The following is a 16,358-nucleotide window of genomic DNA, read 5'->3' as shown; positions in this document are numbered from 1 at the left end:
AGTTATAGTTTCCAAGTCACCTTCAAAGTTAGCTCCACATAGAGCATGTTGTGGAAGTCCAAGTGGGAAATAACCAGAACATGTACCACTCTGGGAAGACAGTGCACAGGAAGATAGGGTTGCAGCTGGTGTACCAAATGGAACTACAGTGGTGCCCCGCAAGACGAATGCCTTGCAAGACGGAAAACTCGCTAGACGAAAGAGTTTTCCGTTTTGGAGGTGCTTCGCAAAACGAATTTCCTATGGGCTTGCTTCGCAAGACGACAATGTCTTGCGAGTTCCTGCTGGTTCCGCCCCCCCTTTTCTAAGCCGCTTATCAGCTGATCCGATCAGCAGATAAGCCGCTAAAAGCCACTAATAGCGCTAATCCACTAATCCATCAATGGGCTTGCTTCACAAGACGAAAAAACCGCTAGACGAAGAGAATCACAGAACGGATTCTTTTCGTCTTGCGAGGCACCACTGTAGTAGACAACTGCCCTGGATACAAAATTGACCTGCATCTCCATGGACAGTTGTGCATCTTAAAACACCCTCAGATTGTGTACCTGGTCCTTCAGAGGCACAGTTACCCCATTCAAGACCAGGGCATTTCCCACACTGGCCCTCCTCCGTCCCCCAATACTTCTGTCTTGTCGGGATTCCACCTCATTATATTGACCGCCATCCATCGCCCAATTGTCTCCAGATACCCACACAGGATGTTCACTGCCTTCACTGGTTCTGATTTATATGAGAGTAATAATAATAATAATAATTTTTCTTTATACCCCGCCCTCCCCAGCCAAGGCCGGGCTCAGGGCAGCTAACAAGCAATAATAAAAACAAGTTGAATGAATACAACTTAAAAACAAGATTAAAATACAACAATTAAAATACTGAAACATTAAAATATTAAAATGCAGCCTCATCACAGGAGGAGAAAGGAAAAAGGAAAAAGAAAGAGGGTGAGGGAATCAAATTGGCTCCAAGCCAAAGGCCAGGCGGAACAACTCTGCCTTATAGGCCCTGCGGAAAGAAATCAGATCCTGCAGGGCCCTGGTCTCATGAGGCAGAGCATTCCACCAGGCCGGAGCCAGCGTTGAAAAGGCCCTGGCTCTGGTTGAAGCTAATCTAACTTCCTTAGGGCCCAGGACCTCTAGAGTGTTGCTATTTATGGACCTTGAGGCTCTCCGTGGGGCATACCGGGAGAGGCGGTCCCGTAGATACGAGGGTCCTAGGCCGTGAAGGGCTTTAAAGGTCAAAAGCAGCACCTTAAATCTGACCCTGTACTCCACCGGGAGCCAGTGCAGCTGGAAAAGCACTGGGTGAATATGCTCCCATGGCAGAGACCCCGTGAGGAGCCTCGCTGCAGCATTCTGCACCCGCTGGAGTTTCTGGGACAGCTTCAAGGGCAGCCCCACGTAGAGTGAATTACAGCAGTCAAGCCTGGAGGTGACCGTCGCATGGATCACTGTGGCCAGGTCGGGGCGGGAAAGGTAAGGGACCAACTGCTTGATGTGGCGAAGGTGGAAAAATGTCGCCTTGGCCGTTGCTGTAACCTGCGCCTCCATGGAAAGGGAGGCATCAAGGATTACACCCAAACTCTTAACGGAAGGCAGTGGCACTAATTGGGCCCCCGCAAGAGAAGGGAGTTGGTCCCTCATCCCCATGCCATCCCGACCCAGCCATAGGACCTCTGTCTTCGAAGGATTTAGTTTCAATCGGCTGCCATGAAGCCATCCAGCCACAGCTTCCAAGCATCTGGTCAGTGTGTCCGCAGCCGAGTCGGTGTGGCCATCCATCAGCAGATAGAGCTGAGTGTCATCAGCATATTGGTGACAGCCCAGCCCCAACCCCCAGATTATCTCTGTCCATGGCTTCATATAAATACTAAGAAGCATGCAGGAGAGGACAGAGCCCTGAGGCACCCCACAAGTGAATGACCAGGAGTCCAAACATTCACCCCCAACACCACTTTATGGACACAACCCAAGAGGAAGGAGTGGAACCACTGCATAACAGTCCCCTCAGCTCCCAACCTGCTTAGATGGTCCAGAAGGATGCCATGGTCATTGGTATCAAAGCCGCTGAGAGATCCAGCAGAACCAGGAAACAGCTTTCACCTCTATCCCTAGCCCACCAGAGATCATCAGCCAGCACGACCAAGACGGTTTCCATCCTGTGATGGGGCCTGAATCCCAAATGGAAGGGATCCAAATGGTCCACATCCTCCAGATATACCTGGAGTTGTTCAGGGACCACACAATCATCTTGCCCAGGAATGAAAGATGAGACTGGGCAATAATTGGCTACAAACCACCTGAAAGAGTCTCCTAGTACTGTTTTCTGCAGATACAGTAGAGGTGGTGAAGAAGGTCCTCTTCACCATGACTTTCTCCACTTGGTAGGCTAGATATTGAGCTCTAACCTATGTTTGGTCCGATTTGGAATGAGTTTTTCGCCACACTGGCCCTCTAGCCATCTCAACAATTGTTTTGTTGCCTTCACCTCTGGGGAAAACCACAGGGGCCTTCCAGGCTCCATGCAATCGGAGGGTACTTCAGAGCCAGACAGTTTGCATTCCAGTGTGCCACCAGGGAATCAACTGAAAGGCAATCAGCATGGGATAATACATCCCCTACCACTCTCTGGGAGCCATTTGGATCCATTAAGTAGCAGGGATGGACCATTTGAATTGGTCTCACCTCTCTGTGTAGGGGAAGGGTCATAGAGAAATCCAGTTGCACCAGGAAGTTCTCTGACCGTGGCACTTCTTTTGTTTCACTGGAACTTAGTGTCAGATCACCTACGTCCACAGAGGCAAAAGCACCTGATCTAATTCATGTCCATGGCTATGAGTCAGGCCAAACTTATTGAGGAACATCCCCATGGAGGTCATGCTTTACACGAAGTCCCAAGAGGCCCCTTGTAAGGTTATGTCGGCATGGATGTCAAAATCCCTCAGGACAACCAAACTAGGCGTCTCCAGGAGAACATGTGTCATGACCCGAAGCAGCTCTGGCAGGGAATCCTTGGTGCAGCGAGGAGGTCGGTCCACAATAGGAATGCTGTACTGCTCCTATTGCCCAAGTTCTAGAACATGCACTCAGAAAACTGGGTCTCTCTCCCTAATAGGACACCTGGTGATAACTAATAACTTCCTAAAAATCACTGCCACCCCTCCCTTCCCACTCACATGCCCTGGGCTGCTGTGCATAAGAGAAACCTGGTAGACAAGCAGGAGCAAGAACATCTGCCATGTCTAACTACATTTCTGTTACACATGCCAGGCCAACTCCTCCATCCATGTTCAAATTATGGATGGCAGTGGTCTTATGATCTTTGACCTGGCATTGCACAGCAGCACCTTAAGGTCATGTAGGACACCTTTGTTGATACCTGCATCCTTCTGGTCAGGACCAGACCTGCAGGCAATGACTAAATCTGCCTCCTTGGTAATGACATGGTCTGGCCCTTGAGTAACTCCTCCTTCTGCTGCCAACCACTGAGACTGGGTATCCCAGTGCATCCCCCCCCCCCCCGTGGAACTTCCCCTGGACATGTTGGCTAGGACCCTCTCTTGGGACACCCCTGTCCCTCTCCCCTTAAATAACTTTTATAATTTAGCTAACATAAATAACTAAGCTAAAAATACAAATACAAACTAACATATGAACATTTCACAATTACCCCCCCACCCCAAGAAATACACCCCCCATTAAAACTCTACATTAAAACAATTGAAACAATTAAAAACAGTTTAAAATATTTCACAGCCAATGGCTCCTTCCTCCCTTCTCCCTTTCTGTGTTTGTGTCTCCCTCGTGTCTATTAGGGAACATTTTCTCACCTTGCGTTTGATATCTACGCTACGAATTACTCCTACAGCTTTAATTTTTTTGAAAATGTGCTAATTTACAAATTACCTGTACTGTAAAATAACAGTCGTAGCAATATGTTAAAGGGAAGTTAAATTTTTTAAGTTTTAGACCCCTAAGTAGTAGCAGTTGCCAAGGGATTACCCGGGTTGTCTCTACAGAGTTCCATCCTTCTTTCAGACATCGTTCTGTATCGGTATATCGCAATGTTTAGCTGTTGATATTTCACGATCCTGAAACCAGACATCGCCCAGCCCTTTTCCTTTCTGGCCTCTGTGTATGTCAGATGCTCATTTCAGTCTGTCGATCTGCATGCCGTTTCAAGTAGCAGAGCCTTCTCTGTTATCTAGGGGAGTGCATACAAGCCCTGCTTTTCCTGTAGGTACCTAGTGCTGTTTCCAGTCCACCATTCTGTTCTCATTTTTACATAGCGCTATGCTGTTTCAGCCACCCAAAAATCCTAACTGCACCTCTAGTGGTGGAGCCCCAGAATTGTACAGAAAGGTACAATGGAACTACTGCGCTTTATTGTGGTTCTTCTAGTGATGGTTTCTGAGAAACGAAGGTGTCCTTCAGCTGTGGGCTTTTAGGGGCTTCTGTTTTGTTACCTCAGGAGAGCCATTCCTTATCTCACTTTAACCGACACATGTCTCTCATGTGGAAGGGGTTTGTGAAGACGGAACAATCCTTACTCCCCGGACATAAGCAGCGGGGGTGTGTGTGTGCATGCATTTCACTCTGCTATTTTGCTGCAAGTGTATTGCGTCTCTTAAGGACGGACGGAGGGCTCTGGGACCCTGCAGCTTCCTTCCCAAAGCCAGGCGCCTTGCTTAGCCGCAGTGCGGGATTTGGAGTACTGGATGTTTCTCTGCACATGGTGCTGATGTAAGGTGGTGTGAAATTGAGACGCTCCAGTTGGGGGCGCAATTGAGACGTGCCAGATATTGGCCTCCACAGGCCGCCATTTTATGGAAGATTACAAAGGCCCTTCCATTTTGTTTGGCCTTGGGAGGACAGCGCAAGGGCTCTGGGATGCTGTCAGAGCCCTGGCACCACCTTCCCAAAGCCGGAAGTGGTGTTGAGGTGCTGCAAAATTTAGAAGATCCACTTGGGGGCGCCAAATATTGGCCTCCACAGGCGCCATTTTGTGGGAGATTACAAAGGCCCTACCATTTTGTTTGGCCTTGGGAGGACGGTGTAAGGGCTCTGGGATGCTGTCAGAGTCCTGACACCACCTTCCCAAAGCCGGGGCGCCAAATATTGGCCTCCACAGGACGCCATTTTGTGGAAGATTACAAAGGCCCTTCCATTTTGTTTGGCCTTGGGAGGATGGCACAAGGGCTCTGGGATGCTGTCAGAGCCCTGGCACCACCTTCCCAAAGCCAGGGCACCAAATATTGGCCTCCACAGGACGCCATTTTGTGAAAGATTACAAAGGCCCTACCATTTTGTTTGGCCTTGGGAGGACAGCGCAAGAGCTCTGGGATGCTGTCAGAGCCCTGGCACCACCTTCCCAAAGCCGGGGCGCCAAATATTGGCCTCCACAGGACGCCATTTTATGGAGGATTACAAAGGCCCTTCCATTTTGTTTGGCCTTGGGAGGACAGCGCAAGGGCTCTGGGATGCTACCAGAGCCCTGGCACCGCCTCCCTCAAGCTGAAAGTGGTCCTGAGATGCCGCAAAATTGAGAAGATGCATAACTGTGAGGATCCACTTGGAGGCGCCAAATATTGGCCTCACAGGGTCAATTTTAAGGAAAATTACAAAATCCCTTTTGTCTGGTTTTGGGAAGGCGTCACAAGGGCTCTTCACAGAGCCAGGCGGATTCGGCACTTTGGAACTTTTCCTATACAGGGGCTGTACAGGAAAGCTTTTATGAAAGAATATTTTGCCTGTGTCTCCCTCGTGTCTATGTCCCCCCTCGGTATGTTTCCCATTTTCTTCCCCTTACGCTTGAACTCTCCTCAGTTCTCCCCTAGCCCTTCTGCTTTCTCACACATTTGTTCCCGAACCCTATGCTGCTTTATGCGCTTCCCCCGCTTCCCTTCTCTTCCCTCCCAACCACCCCCACTAGCGATTACACAGGGTTGGGGGGAGTGATTTTTGTTTTTATTTTTCTTGTGTTTATGTTGTTTGGTTTCCCCTGAATAGCTTCCCTTCATATTACAAAGCAAGCCTTTATTAAAAAGCAGGTTACCTCCTTGTTATAGAGTTCCATTCTTATTTCAGACATCGTGATATGTTGGTATATAACGATGTTTAGCTGGTTATATATCGCAATGTTGAAAACCAAACATCGCCCAGCCTTAGTCTGAAGAACTGACTCAGTCTGGCTTTTCTGTGTGATTGGATGCAGACCTTGATTTATTCATTAGTGTGTATATACAAGGGGTAGCTAATGTGACACCACCGGACACTGCTAAAATACAACTCACCTCAGTCCCAACCAGCATATCTAACCATCAACATCTGGAGGACACCATGTTGACTATCTCTGATATACATGGACACAAAACATGCCGTTCTTAAGCAAAACGTTCTAAACATTTTTAGTGCTTCTAGTTTTTCCAGTTGTGTTTATGGTTTATGGTTAGGGTGCCAAAAGGGCAGGATATAATATTGTTGCTATGTATTGTATTTCTTGCCAGCCCTTCACCAGAATCACATTATTATTATTATTATTATTATTATTATTATTATTATTATTATTATTATTATTATTATTTATTATTATTATTTCCTGGGCTGCCCATTGTTTGGTCCTGGGCAAAATCTTTATCTCTCTCAGTTCTCCAACTGTAAAAATGGGAATAATATCCTTTTTCTTGTGAAGAAAGAACAAAAGGAAGAGTTCATGAATGGAAAAGCACCAGATATGTCCTAGAAAGGTGGGGTGGTTAGAAAACATCCAGATGGTGGTTGATTTGCAGGCTTTAACCTGGCCAGATGGTTCACGGTATTCTCACTCCCCCACCCTCCCACCCACAGTGTAAGTTAATGAGCAATTCTAAATGAACTCCCATTTGAATGAGTAGCTATGTAAATGTATTACTTGGGCTCCTGTATCAAATCACCTGAGTTGTCTGGGGTAGCAATTTTGTCCAGATTCCCCTTGCCAGACAGATGTCTCCCTGTCCCGATTTCTTTTTTAACCAGCAGTGTGTGGGTAGAACTTGAGCCTGCCTTCCTACTAGAAGAAGGGACACCCTCCCTTCTTGCCTTTGTCCACTTGTTAATTTATTTCGCGCTTCTCCCCCACCTCAGGGTTCAGCATGCGCCTTCACAGAACGCATTCTTCGCAACTATGGCTTAAAGACTGGTTTCTACAGGTAGGTGCTGCTGAGTTGAGGGCTGGGCTGGCTAGGCCCCTCTTGGTTCACGTTCCCACCATACATTAAAAGCACGATGATACCAGTTTTAAACAGCCATTGCTTCCACCCCACAAAAAAAGAATGCCGGGGGCTGTCATTTGTGAAGGGTGATGAGAGTTGTTAGGAGGTCTCTATTCCCCCTCAAAGCTGCAATTCCAAGGATTCCCTGAGAAGAGGGGTTGATCATTAAACCACTCTGGGAATTATAGTTTTGTTAATTCTGTCAATTCTGTGACACAGGCCAGTTCTGTGTCCAGGACAGCTGTTTATCAGCTCCATCTGGTACTCAGGCTGAGACCCTACCTGCTTGCGGACTGTCTCACTAGAGTGGTGCATGTTCTGGTTATCTCTCGCTTGGACAACTGCAATGTGCTCTATGTGGTGACTGGGGGTGGCTGCCGAGACCATATAACACCGGTCTTGAAAGACCTACACTGGCTTCCAGTACATTTCCGAGCCCAATTCAAAGTGTTGGTGCTGACCTTTAAAGCCCTAAACGGCCTCGGTCCAGCATACCTGAAGGAGCGTCTCCACCTCCATAGTTCTGCCCGGACACTGAGATCCAGCGCCGAGGGCCTTCTGGCAGTTCCCTCCCTGCGAGAAGCAAAGCTACAGGGAACCAGGCAGATGCCCTCCCACTAGATGTCAATGAGAAAAATAACAACCAAACTTTTAGAAGACATCTAAAGGCAGCCCTGTTTAGGGAAGCTTTTAACGTTTAATAGGTTATTGTATTTTAGTGTTTTGTTGGAAGCTGCCTAGAGTGCTGGGGGGACACAGCCAGATGGGTGGGGTATAAATAATAAATTATTATTATTATTATTATTATTATTATTATTATTATTATTATTATTATAAGGGAGCAGGTGGGACAACATGTGTAGTGGCCGTGCTGAGACTGGGATGAGGTAGGACAGCGCCAAGCGGGGCGGAGGGGAGCTTTGGGGGTGGCAGCAGATACAGATGTGCATCCTTTCACACCTGTTACCAACTTGTTGCTGCCTTGCATCCTGGCGTGCGACAGCACTGCTGCAGCCACGAGGGCGCCCAACCTCATGCCTCAGCTGCCCTTCACCAGTTTGTAGGAGACAATGCAGCAGGGCATTCAGTGATATCTGGGCTCTACTTGGTGGATTCACACAGGGTCTAGGGCTTAATCCTCTCTGTCTGTCTGTTTCTCTCCAAAGTTCTCCACATCTGGTTCAAGTACGCGAGAGGATCCGGATTAATGGGCAGCCCATCAGCAAGGAGCTGTTCAGCAAGTACTTCTGGCAGGTGTATAATCGGTTGGAGGAGAGCAAGGTGAGTGCAGTAGAACCTGTTCGCCACCAGTGTTGCCGTGTGAGGGGCTCCTGTTCACTGTCCCTGATGGTCAGCAATGGCCTTTTCCCAGAATCTCCCATTCCATTACCAGACTGCCAAGTCAGTTGTCATTCTCTGGCTGCTGATCATGCATAGTCTTTGTGGGCCTGTTTTGGGGTGGTTTCAAGAGAGTGTTGGGGGTTTCTTGTGATACTGCTGCAAACCTTGGAGGTTCCCCTCGTCTGCTGATCCACTTTGTCTTGTGCATGGATGGTGGTGTTTAGGCGACATCATCAACGGCAGTCACAGCATGAACATTAGAAATAGAAGGATTGATAAGGCAAAATGATTGTTTTCCATTAGTAGATTTCTGCCTAGAGTTGTGATTTTGTGGGTTCAGAGCTGTCACTTTTGCCATTTTGTATATATTTTTAAAATTATCTTGGTTTATTTAAAACATTTCTCAGCCATTCCTCTTTTTAAAAAATCAAATAAAAGTATTCAAAAGTTAGCAAAATGTTGCTATAAAGTATTTCTGGAACTGTGTTGCATAAAGTTTGAGTGAGAAAATAGTTCACATAATTCTGATGTGTGATTGTTTTTGCTGTAAAAGCATTTAAATAAAAAAGAAACTTTTGATTGTTGTATGCTTTGATAGATTTGTGGTTGGCGGTTTTATATTGACATAGCTGTATGAAAATAAAAGACTACTGTCTGGAAAAAAAAAATTAATTCTAGCTTTGCTGTTGGACTAAGCACAACATTTTGAAAGTCTCCTGCACTGTGGAGCCCAGAGTGCACATCTCAAGGAAACCCAGTTTGGCTGATTAGTGGTGAACAAAGAGAAGCTTTGTTTTGGGGTATAGATTGCTCATTGGTGAATTGCAGTCCTCCTAACCCACATCTTGCTTTCTCCGAAGGTTTCTGAACATCCAGCCATGCCTGCCTACTTCCGTTTCCTCACCATCATGGCTTTCCATGTCTTCTTGCAGGAAAAGGTACTCCTTGCAGACTCATTCGTTAACGTTGACCAGAGTGAGACTAGGCTTAGACTTTGGGTCTAAGCCACATTGACACCATACATTTAAAGTACTATGACTCTGCTTTGAACAGCTGTGGCTTCCCCCAAGGAATTATGGGAGCTGTAGTCCGTTCAAGGTGAGAATTCTTAGGAGGCCTCTATTCCTCTCACAGAGCTGCAGTTGCCTGAGTAGTTTAAAAAATCGGTCCTTCTTCACAGGGAACTCTAGGAATTGTAGCTCCCATAATTCTTTGGAGGAAGCCATGTTTAAAGTAGTATCATAGTGCTTTAAATGCATGGTGTATGGATACATTCCAGTTATGGCATCTCGGCCTTTAAGGTGCTGGGCCAGACATGGAGGAAGTGGTCATGCTTTGGGTAGGCATGCAGAAGACCCCAGGTTAGTCTTCAGGTTGGGCTGAGAGAGAACCCTGCCAGAAATCATGGAGAGGATTGCTGCCACTCAGTGTAGACAATACTGAGATAGGTGGGACCAATAGTCTGACTTGGTATAAGGCAGCTTCCTATGTTCCTAAGGAGCTTGGTGGCATTGCTCACATGGCCCTTTAAAGAAGAGGAGATCAGACAGATTAGTGCAGGCTTCCTCAACCTTGGTCCCTCCAGATGTTTTTGGCCTGCAGCTCCCATGATCCCTAGCTAGCAGGACCAGTGGTCAGGGATGATGGGAGTTGTAGTCTCAGAACATCTGGAGGGCCGAGGTTGAGGAAGCCTTGATTAGTGGAAGATAGAAGCCTGTCAATGGCTCCTAGTCGTGGTAAATGGGATTTAAAGCAAAATATTGCCATTCCTCCCTGTTCCTCTTAGAAGAGTACTTCTGCTTAGGGCTTGCACAGCCTGGAACAGGAGCCTTGTTTTTATGTTTTGTCACCACAAAAGAGGGCACAGATGCATACATATTAGCACATGCAAATATATGAGTCAGTGCAATTTTAGAGATAATGGCTGTAATTTCAATGGAAAACTCACCTTAGTGTGGAAGACTGTGAATGTGTGATTGGTTGCTTACTCTGCTGTCCAGGTGCTAACTATAGATGAACAACTTCAAGGCCCCATCCTGTTCTACCTTTGTTATCAGATTTGACTGGACAACCTTCCAACAGACGACACTTTCAAACAGAGGACTCTCCTCTGTAGAGAAGGACATGTGGCCACCCTCCTCATAGTGTTGTTCAGGTCTATCCAGTTTTCAGAGCGAGAGAAGGATAAAGGATGCCCCTCCCCTTCAGATTCCATGCTGCACTTTATGGTGCAGGGGTAACCAATATGTCACCCTCCAGAAGTTGCTGGAGACCGACTCTCACTAGTCCCGGAAGGTGTCTTTAAGGCCAACCTTCCCCCAGGTTGGAGGATTTCCATAACTCTTGAACCCCCATCAGCTCCAGCCAGCATGAGCCAGTGGTCAGAGACAATGGAAGCTGCAGCCCAACTTCCCCTGGCATGTGCCTGCTCTGTGTACATGCTCTGTGTACGTACTTTGCTGATACGCACCTTTCTTCTTCCCAGGTAGACCTAGCAGTCATGGAAGTTGGCATTGGTGGTGCATATGACTGCACCAATATTATCAGGTAGGGCATGTGTGCATGGTTCGAAATGGCCGTCATCTTCTTGGTGGGAAATGCTTGGAATGCCATCTCATAAAAAAAGAACATTGAGCAGTTTCTTGCTTCCCTAATGAGTGGGCATAGTTCACCAAGCAGTTTCCCACTGGTGTGTGCGCTCCATTTCTTAATTTATATTATTATTATTATTTATTTCCTTTCCCACCTTTTCTCCAAGGGGCTAATGATGAATGCACATGGCCCTTCCCACTCCACATTATATCCTTATAACAACCCGGTGAGGTAGGTTAAGCAGAGAGACCATTCCTGGCTCAGGTCCACCCAACTGAGGTTCATGACTGAGTGGAGATACGCCCCCAGGTCTCTCAGTCTTTTGCCCACTGCATCACACTGGCTTTCAGCATATCAGCATGTAGTTGTCATTATATATAATTGCTTACAGTCTTAAGGGACATGGTACAAAAGGCGAAACAAATGTGAAGGAAGAGAAAGACAGGCAAGTTCAGGCAGCAGAGTGTGACAAGATTACGTAACTTAAGATGGAGAATGACTGCTGATACTGGAAGCTTTGGCAAGGGAGGAACCAAATTGGACAGTCGGTGCCATGCTAGCTGGTACACCTTTCTTCTGGTGCAACTGGGAGAAATTCAGGCAGTTCTAGAGCCGGGTCGCCTGCCCCACATAGCATAATAGCACCAACTTGCAGGAATTGTGGGCTAGCTTGCAGCAGTCCTATTCTCATTGTACGGGCCTGTCATCACGCAGGCTACCTCAGCAAGGCATGGCGAGTAAAGGGGAGGTGGAACACTGACCTCGGCGTTTGCTCAAATGAGGTGTGTGTGCACGCGCACTTGGACCCCATTGCCATTCACTGAGACTTGTGGATTGGATACAGTAGAGTCCCCAAGCCCAAGGAGAGGGGTTGCCTTTCTCACACCTTCTCTTCCTTGTAGGAAACCGGTTGTGTGTGGGGTTTCCTCTCTGGGTATCGACCACACCAGCATCTTGGGTGACACCATTGAGAAGATTGCCTGGCAGAAGGGAGGCATCTTCAAGGTAAGGCCTTAATGTCCATAGGTGAGACATCTTTATTACCTCAGGTGAAACACAGGGCAGGAAATGGATGGGGAGGGGTCTGCTGCTGTGGGGTTGCTTTTATTTAGTGGGCCTATTTTTCCGTACAAGATTATTGGTTAGCTAGTCCTTGTTTCAGTGTTGGAGTGTTTTATCGGAATGAGAATTGAGTGGATGGAGGGATGTAGTGATTGTAAGGAGAGTTGTTGTATATGTGGGGTTTTTGTTTACATTCGTTTTGTGTAGTGTGAAAGGTTTTTTGTAATTTGGATTCATGCATATTTTGTAAAAAAATAATAATTATAAATTGTACTTATGCTGCATTGTTTGCACATATGTCCATTTCCCTTTTTCTTATCCTTTGAATCCTATGGAAATATTGTGTTTTTAATATTTGGTTGGGAGCCGCCTAGAGTGGCTGGGGAAATAATAATAATAATAATAATAATAATAATAATAATAATAATAATAATAATAATAATATTAGTAGTAGTAGTGATGTATCTATGTCTGTCTATCACCATGTCATCTATCTCTAGCTAGCTATCCACACACACACACACACACACACACACACACACACAGACAAACTGATGTTTCACATTTGAACTGTTCCATTGTTTCAGGGCACATTCACACCATTCACACCTCTTGAGTCTGGACCTTTGAAGGCTTCCCCAGCCTCTCACCCCCATTGGACCTGCTTTGCCTGCGGAGTGTTTCCCCCTGGCTGGAATATATCCCTAAACTCTCATAATTCCTTTTGCTTCTGTGGATAGATGGAGGATAGAGAGGGCTCTGCAAGTGTGTGCATAAGCTAGCCTGTTGTGCGCCCCTGGCATGTGGCCCTCGGGAGGGTTGTCCAGAAGGAAAGGTGGCCCTTGAGCTGAAAAATCATTTCCTATCCCTGATGTAACAGAACCTGACTTCCCACTCACTCCAGCAGCCCACACAGAATGTATGTTGGCACCTCCTGCTCAGCTTTGGCGCACTGCGCAACTTGGTGGAATATGGTCAGGCTCCATTTGGGAGCAGAAACTGTGTGTGTGTGTCCCCTTTTCTAGTGTTCTGAGGCTGCTGCTTTATTCTTTCTCGGCTTGCTTTTCAGCCTGGAGTTCCGGCATTCACTGTTCCTCAGCCAGAGCGGCCCTTAGATGTCCTGAGAGAGAGAGCTGAGAAGAGTTCGGTAAGAAGTCCCACATAACATACCCCTATGTCCTTAGCCTCCTTCTCAGAACATGAGTCCCTCCTGGGGTGTGAAAGGTGTGTGTGGGGGGGGAATATGGAAACCTAGTTCCATGAAGAAATGCCCAAGGGAGTGGACACCTTTAGCTTGGAGAAGAGAAAACTGAGGTAAACACGGAGGTGAGCCCTCTTCCTGCACAGCTGCCTTCACCAGCCCTGGTGTCCTCCAGATGTTTTGGACCACAACCCGCACCAGCCCCAGCCAGCTTTAACCCAAAACATCTGAAGGGCATCAGGTTAGTGAAGGCAGCTGTACATGAAGGACTGCCGTGTTTGGAATAGGGAAAGATCTTTTCTCTGGTATCACCCAGGGGAGGATAGGTAGATTTTCAGGTGAACATCTAGAAGCTTAATGACAACAACACCAGTTCAGCAATGGGACAGTGCATGTTTGCAGCAGGGGCAACGCGAAGTTAGGGTTAAAAACCACTGGTTCATGTAGGGTATTATCCACGTGGGCAGTCCAGTTTCCTACGTGACTGGTTGGGACGGCTGGCGTGGAGTGGATAACCGGAGGGTAGAAGCCTTTGTCTTCTGCAGCCCTGTTTAGGGAAGCCTTTAATGTTGAATAGACTATTGTATTTTAATATTCTGTTGGAAGCCACCCAGAGTGGCTGGGGAAACCCAGCCAGATGGGTGGGGTATAAATAATAAATCATTATTATTATTATGCAGTGCCAGCTGTACCTGTGCCCTGACCTGGATGCCTTCGAAGAGGATGGGAAGCCCCTTCCACTGGGATTGGCGGGTGACCACCAGCGCTCCAACGCTGCCTTGGCCCTCCAGCTCTCTCACATGTGGCTTGGACAGCAGGGGTATCTGGGTGAGTGGAAGGAGTCATTTTTCACTTTTCAGGGCGGGGCGGGGCTGTGCCCCTCAGAACAACTTCCAATACATAACTGCAACGCTCAGGTATAAGATGGAGTAGCCGTGAGACTATGTCATGCTACAATGTTGGAAAAGTATACAACTCCACTGTTGTGTCTGAATTGACTCTGTACATAGCAGCAAAGCAAGGGTGGGGATCCACAGGCCTGGGAGCAGAATGTGGCCCCCCAGGCCATTCTGTCTGGCCCTCAGCACTCTTTCTGGGACACAGCCCATCCCCAGCTACATGTCTTGTAAGCCCTACCTTGCAGCCTCTTTGAAAGATTATTCTTGCCATGCTGGAATGTGTTCTTGGACTCTGATAATGCCTCTCGCTTGCCTGCATGGAAGATAGAGGAGAATAATAATAATAATAATAATAATAATAATAATAATAATAATAATAATTTATTTATATCCCGCCCATCAGGCTGGGTTTCCCCAGCCACCCTGGGTGGCTTCCAACAGAATATTAAAATACAATACAGTGGTGCCTCGCAAGACGAAAAGAATCCGTTCTGTGATTCTCTTCGCCTAGCGGTTTTTTCGTCTTGCGAAGCAAGCCCATTGACGGATTAGCGCTATTAGCGGCTTTTAGCGGCTTATCTGCTGATCGGATCAGCTGATAAGCGGCTTAGCGGCTTAGAAAAGGGGGGGGAGGAAAAAAAACCAGCAGGAACTCGCAAGACATTGTCGTCTTGCGAAGCAAGCCCATAGGAGATTCGTTTTGCAAAGCACCTCCAAAACGGAAAACCCTTTCGTCTAGCGAGTTTTCCGTCTTGCGAGGCATTCGTCTTGCGGGGCACCACTGTAGTCTATTAAACATTAAAAGCTTCCCTAAACAGGGCTGCCTTCAGATGTCTTCTAAAGGTCTGGTAGTTGTTTTTCTCTCTGACATCTGGTGGGAGGGCGTTCCACAGGGCAGGTGCCACTACCGAGAAGGCCCTCTGCCTGGTTCCCTGTAACTTGGCTTCTCACAGTGAGGAAACCACCAGAAGGTCCTCAGAGCTGGACCTCAGTGTCCGGGCAGAATGATGGGGGTGGAGATGCTCCTTCAGGTATACTGGACCGAGACCTGTGCTAAGTCTTTGTAGTAACCAGCATGTTGTGTTGTTCCTGCTTGTAAAAGCAGTTGGTGGCTCTTTTCGCATTAGTCAATGGGCCAGAGTGTCCTTTACTTTGACTTGCTCCTACAGTGGTGAGGGTAGCTGATGGGTCTCAAGCCCTCAGTGAGTTAGGGACTTGTCTATCACCTGCATGCGAAGACAGGCTCTAGCAGATTGATTGAGTGGATGGGTAGGTCCAACGGTCAAGACGGTTTCTGTACATGCTGGAGAGAGAAGTAAGATGGAGCTCATCAGCCTGGGAAGGTAGCCCATATAGGAGGAGGAAATCTCTGACCCTAAACTTCCACAGCCTTGCGGGACAGAGAAGAAAAGGCTAAGGAGTACACCCTACACAAATCTAGAGTGGAGTCCATAAGATGGTTGGACGGCACCTTGTACACCTCCTTTTGGCAACACTGCAGCCAAGTGGGGACCATATGCTTCCCTTTCCTTTGGACCATATCAGCGAGGCCGAGGGGGGTTCTTGTCGTCTGGGCAGACCAGGACCTCCGTACGCACTGCCCAGGCTTGCTCCTACAGTCTCTGGGGGCAATTGGAGCTGAGTGTTTTTTTCAGACAGGGAGGGAGCAAGTGAGCTTCTCCTTTTGGAGTGGTGGCCATTGGTTGGTCTTATTCTTCCTGGGAGTGAAGGGCACGTAGCCTCCCAGTGACCCCTGGCTACCAGAGATTGCAAGTGGAGAAAGCGCTCTTGTGTTCTGGCTCCGCTCGCAGACTTCGCATTGTAGCATCTGGTTGGCCACTGTGAGAACTGGGTGCTGGAGTAGATGGGTCTGTGGCCTGATCCAGCAACCAGGCTCCTCAGCTTGTCCTTAGACACCAGAGTGTATGCTTCTCTTCTGGCCACTGGAGGCTAGGCAAGCAGGGCCACGCCCCACAACCTTAGTCTGCTCTCGGCCAGCACCCATATGCCT

The 16,358-nt window shown here is 47.6% G+C and overlaps 1 protein-coding gene across 3 annotated transcripts in view; it reads left to right on the top strand.

Annotated features, from left to right (window-relative positions):
- Window positions 1-16,358, top strand: part of FPGS (folylpolyglutamate synthase) — a 45,317-nt gene that overhangs the window by 15,529 nt on the left and 13,430 nt on the right. For all 3 annotated transcript variants that reach the window (XM_083485866.1, XM_083485864.1, XM_083485865.1), the window contains exons 4-10: window positions 7,125-7,189; window positions 8,419-8,533; window positions 9,454-9,531; window positions 11,079-11,140; window positions 12,088-12,190; window positions 13,317-13,394; window positions 14,129-14,276. In XM_083485866.1, the coding sequence (XP_083341992.1) occupies window positions 7,125-7,189; window positions 8,419-8,533; window positions 9,454-9,531; window positions 11,079-11,140; window positions 12,088-12,190; window positions 13,317-13,394; window positions 14,129-14,276 (649 nt within the window). The remainder of the gene's footprint in view (window positions 1-7,124; window positions 7,190-8,418; window positions 8,534-9,453; window positions 9,532-11,078; window positions 11,141-12,087; window positions 12,191-13,316; window positions 13,395-14,128; window positions 14,277-16,358) is intronic.

Source organism: Podarcis liolepis (assembly GCF_965112155.1).
Source record: "Podarcis liolepis genome assembly, chromosome: Z".
Lineage (NCBI taxonomy): Eukaryota > Metazoa > Chordata > Lepidosauria > Squamata > Lacertidae > Podarcis > Podarcis liolepis.
The sequence above is the reverse complement of the archived record's forward strand: the minus strand, read 5'-3'. Positions and strand labels throughout refer to the sequence as shown.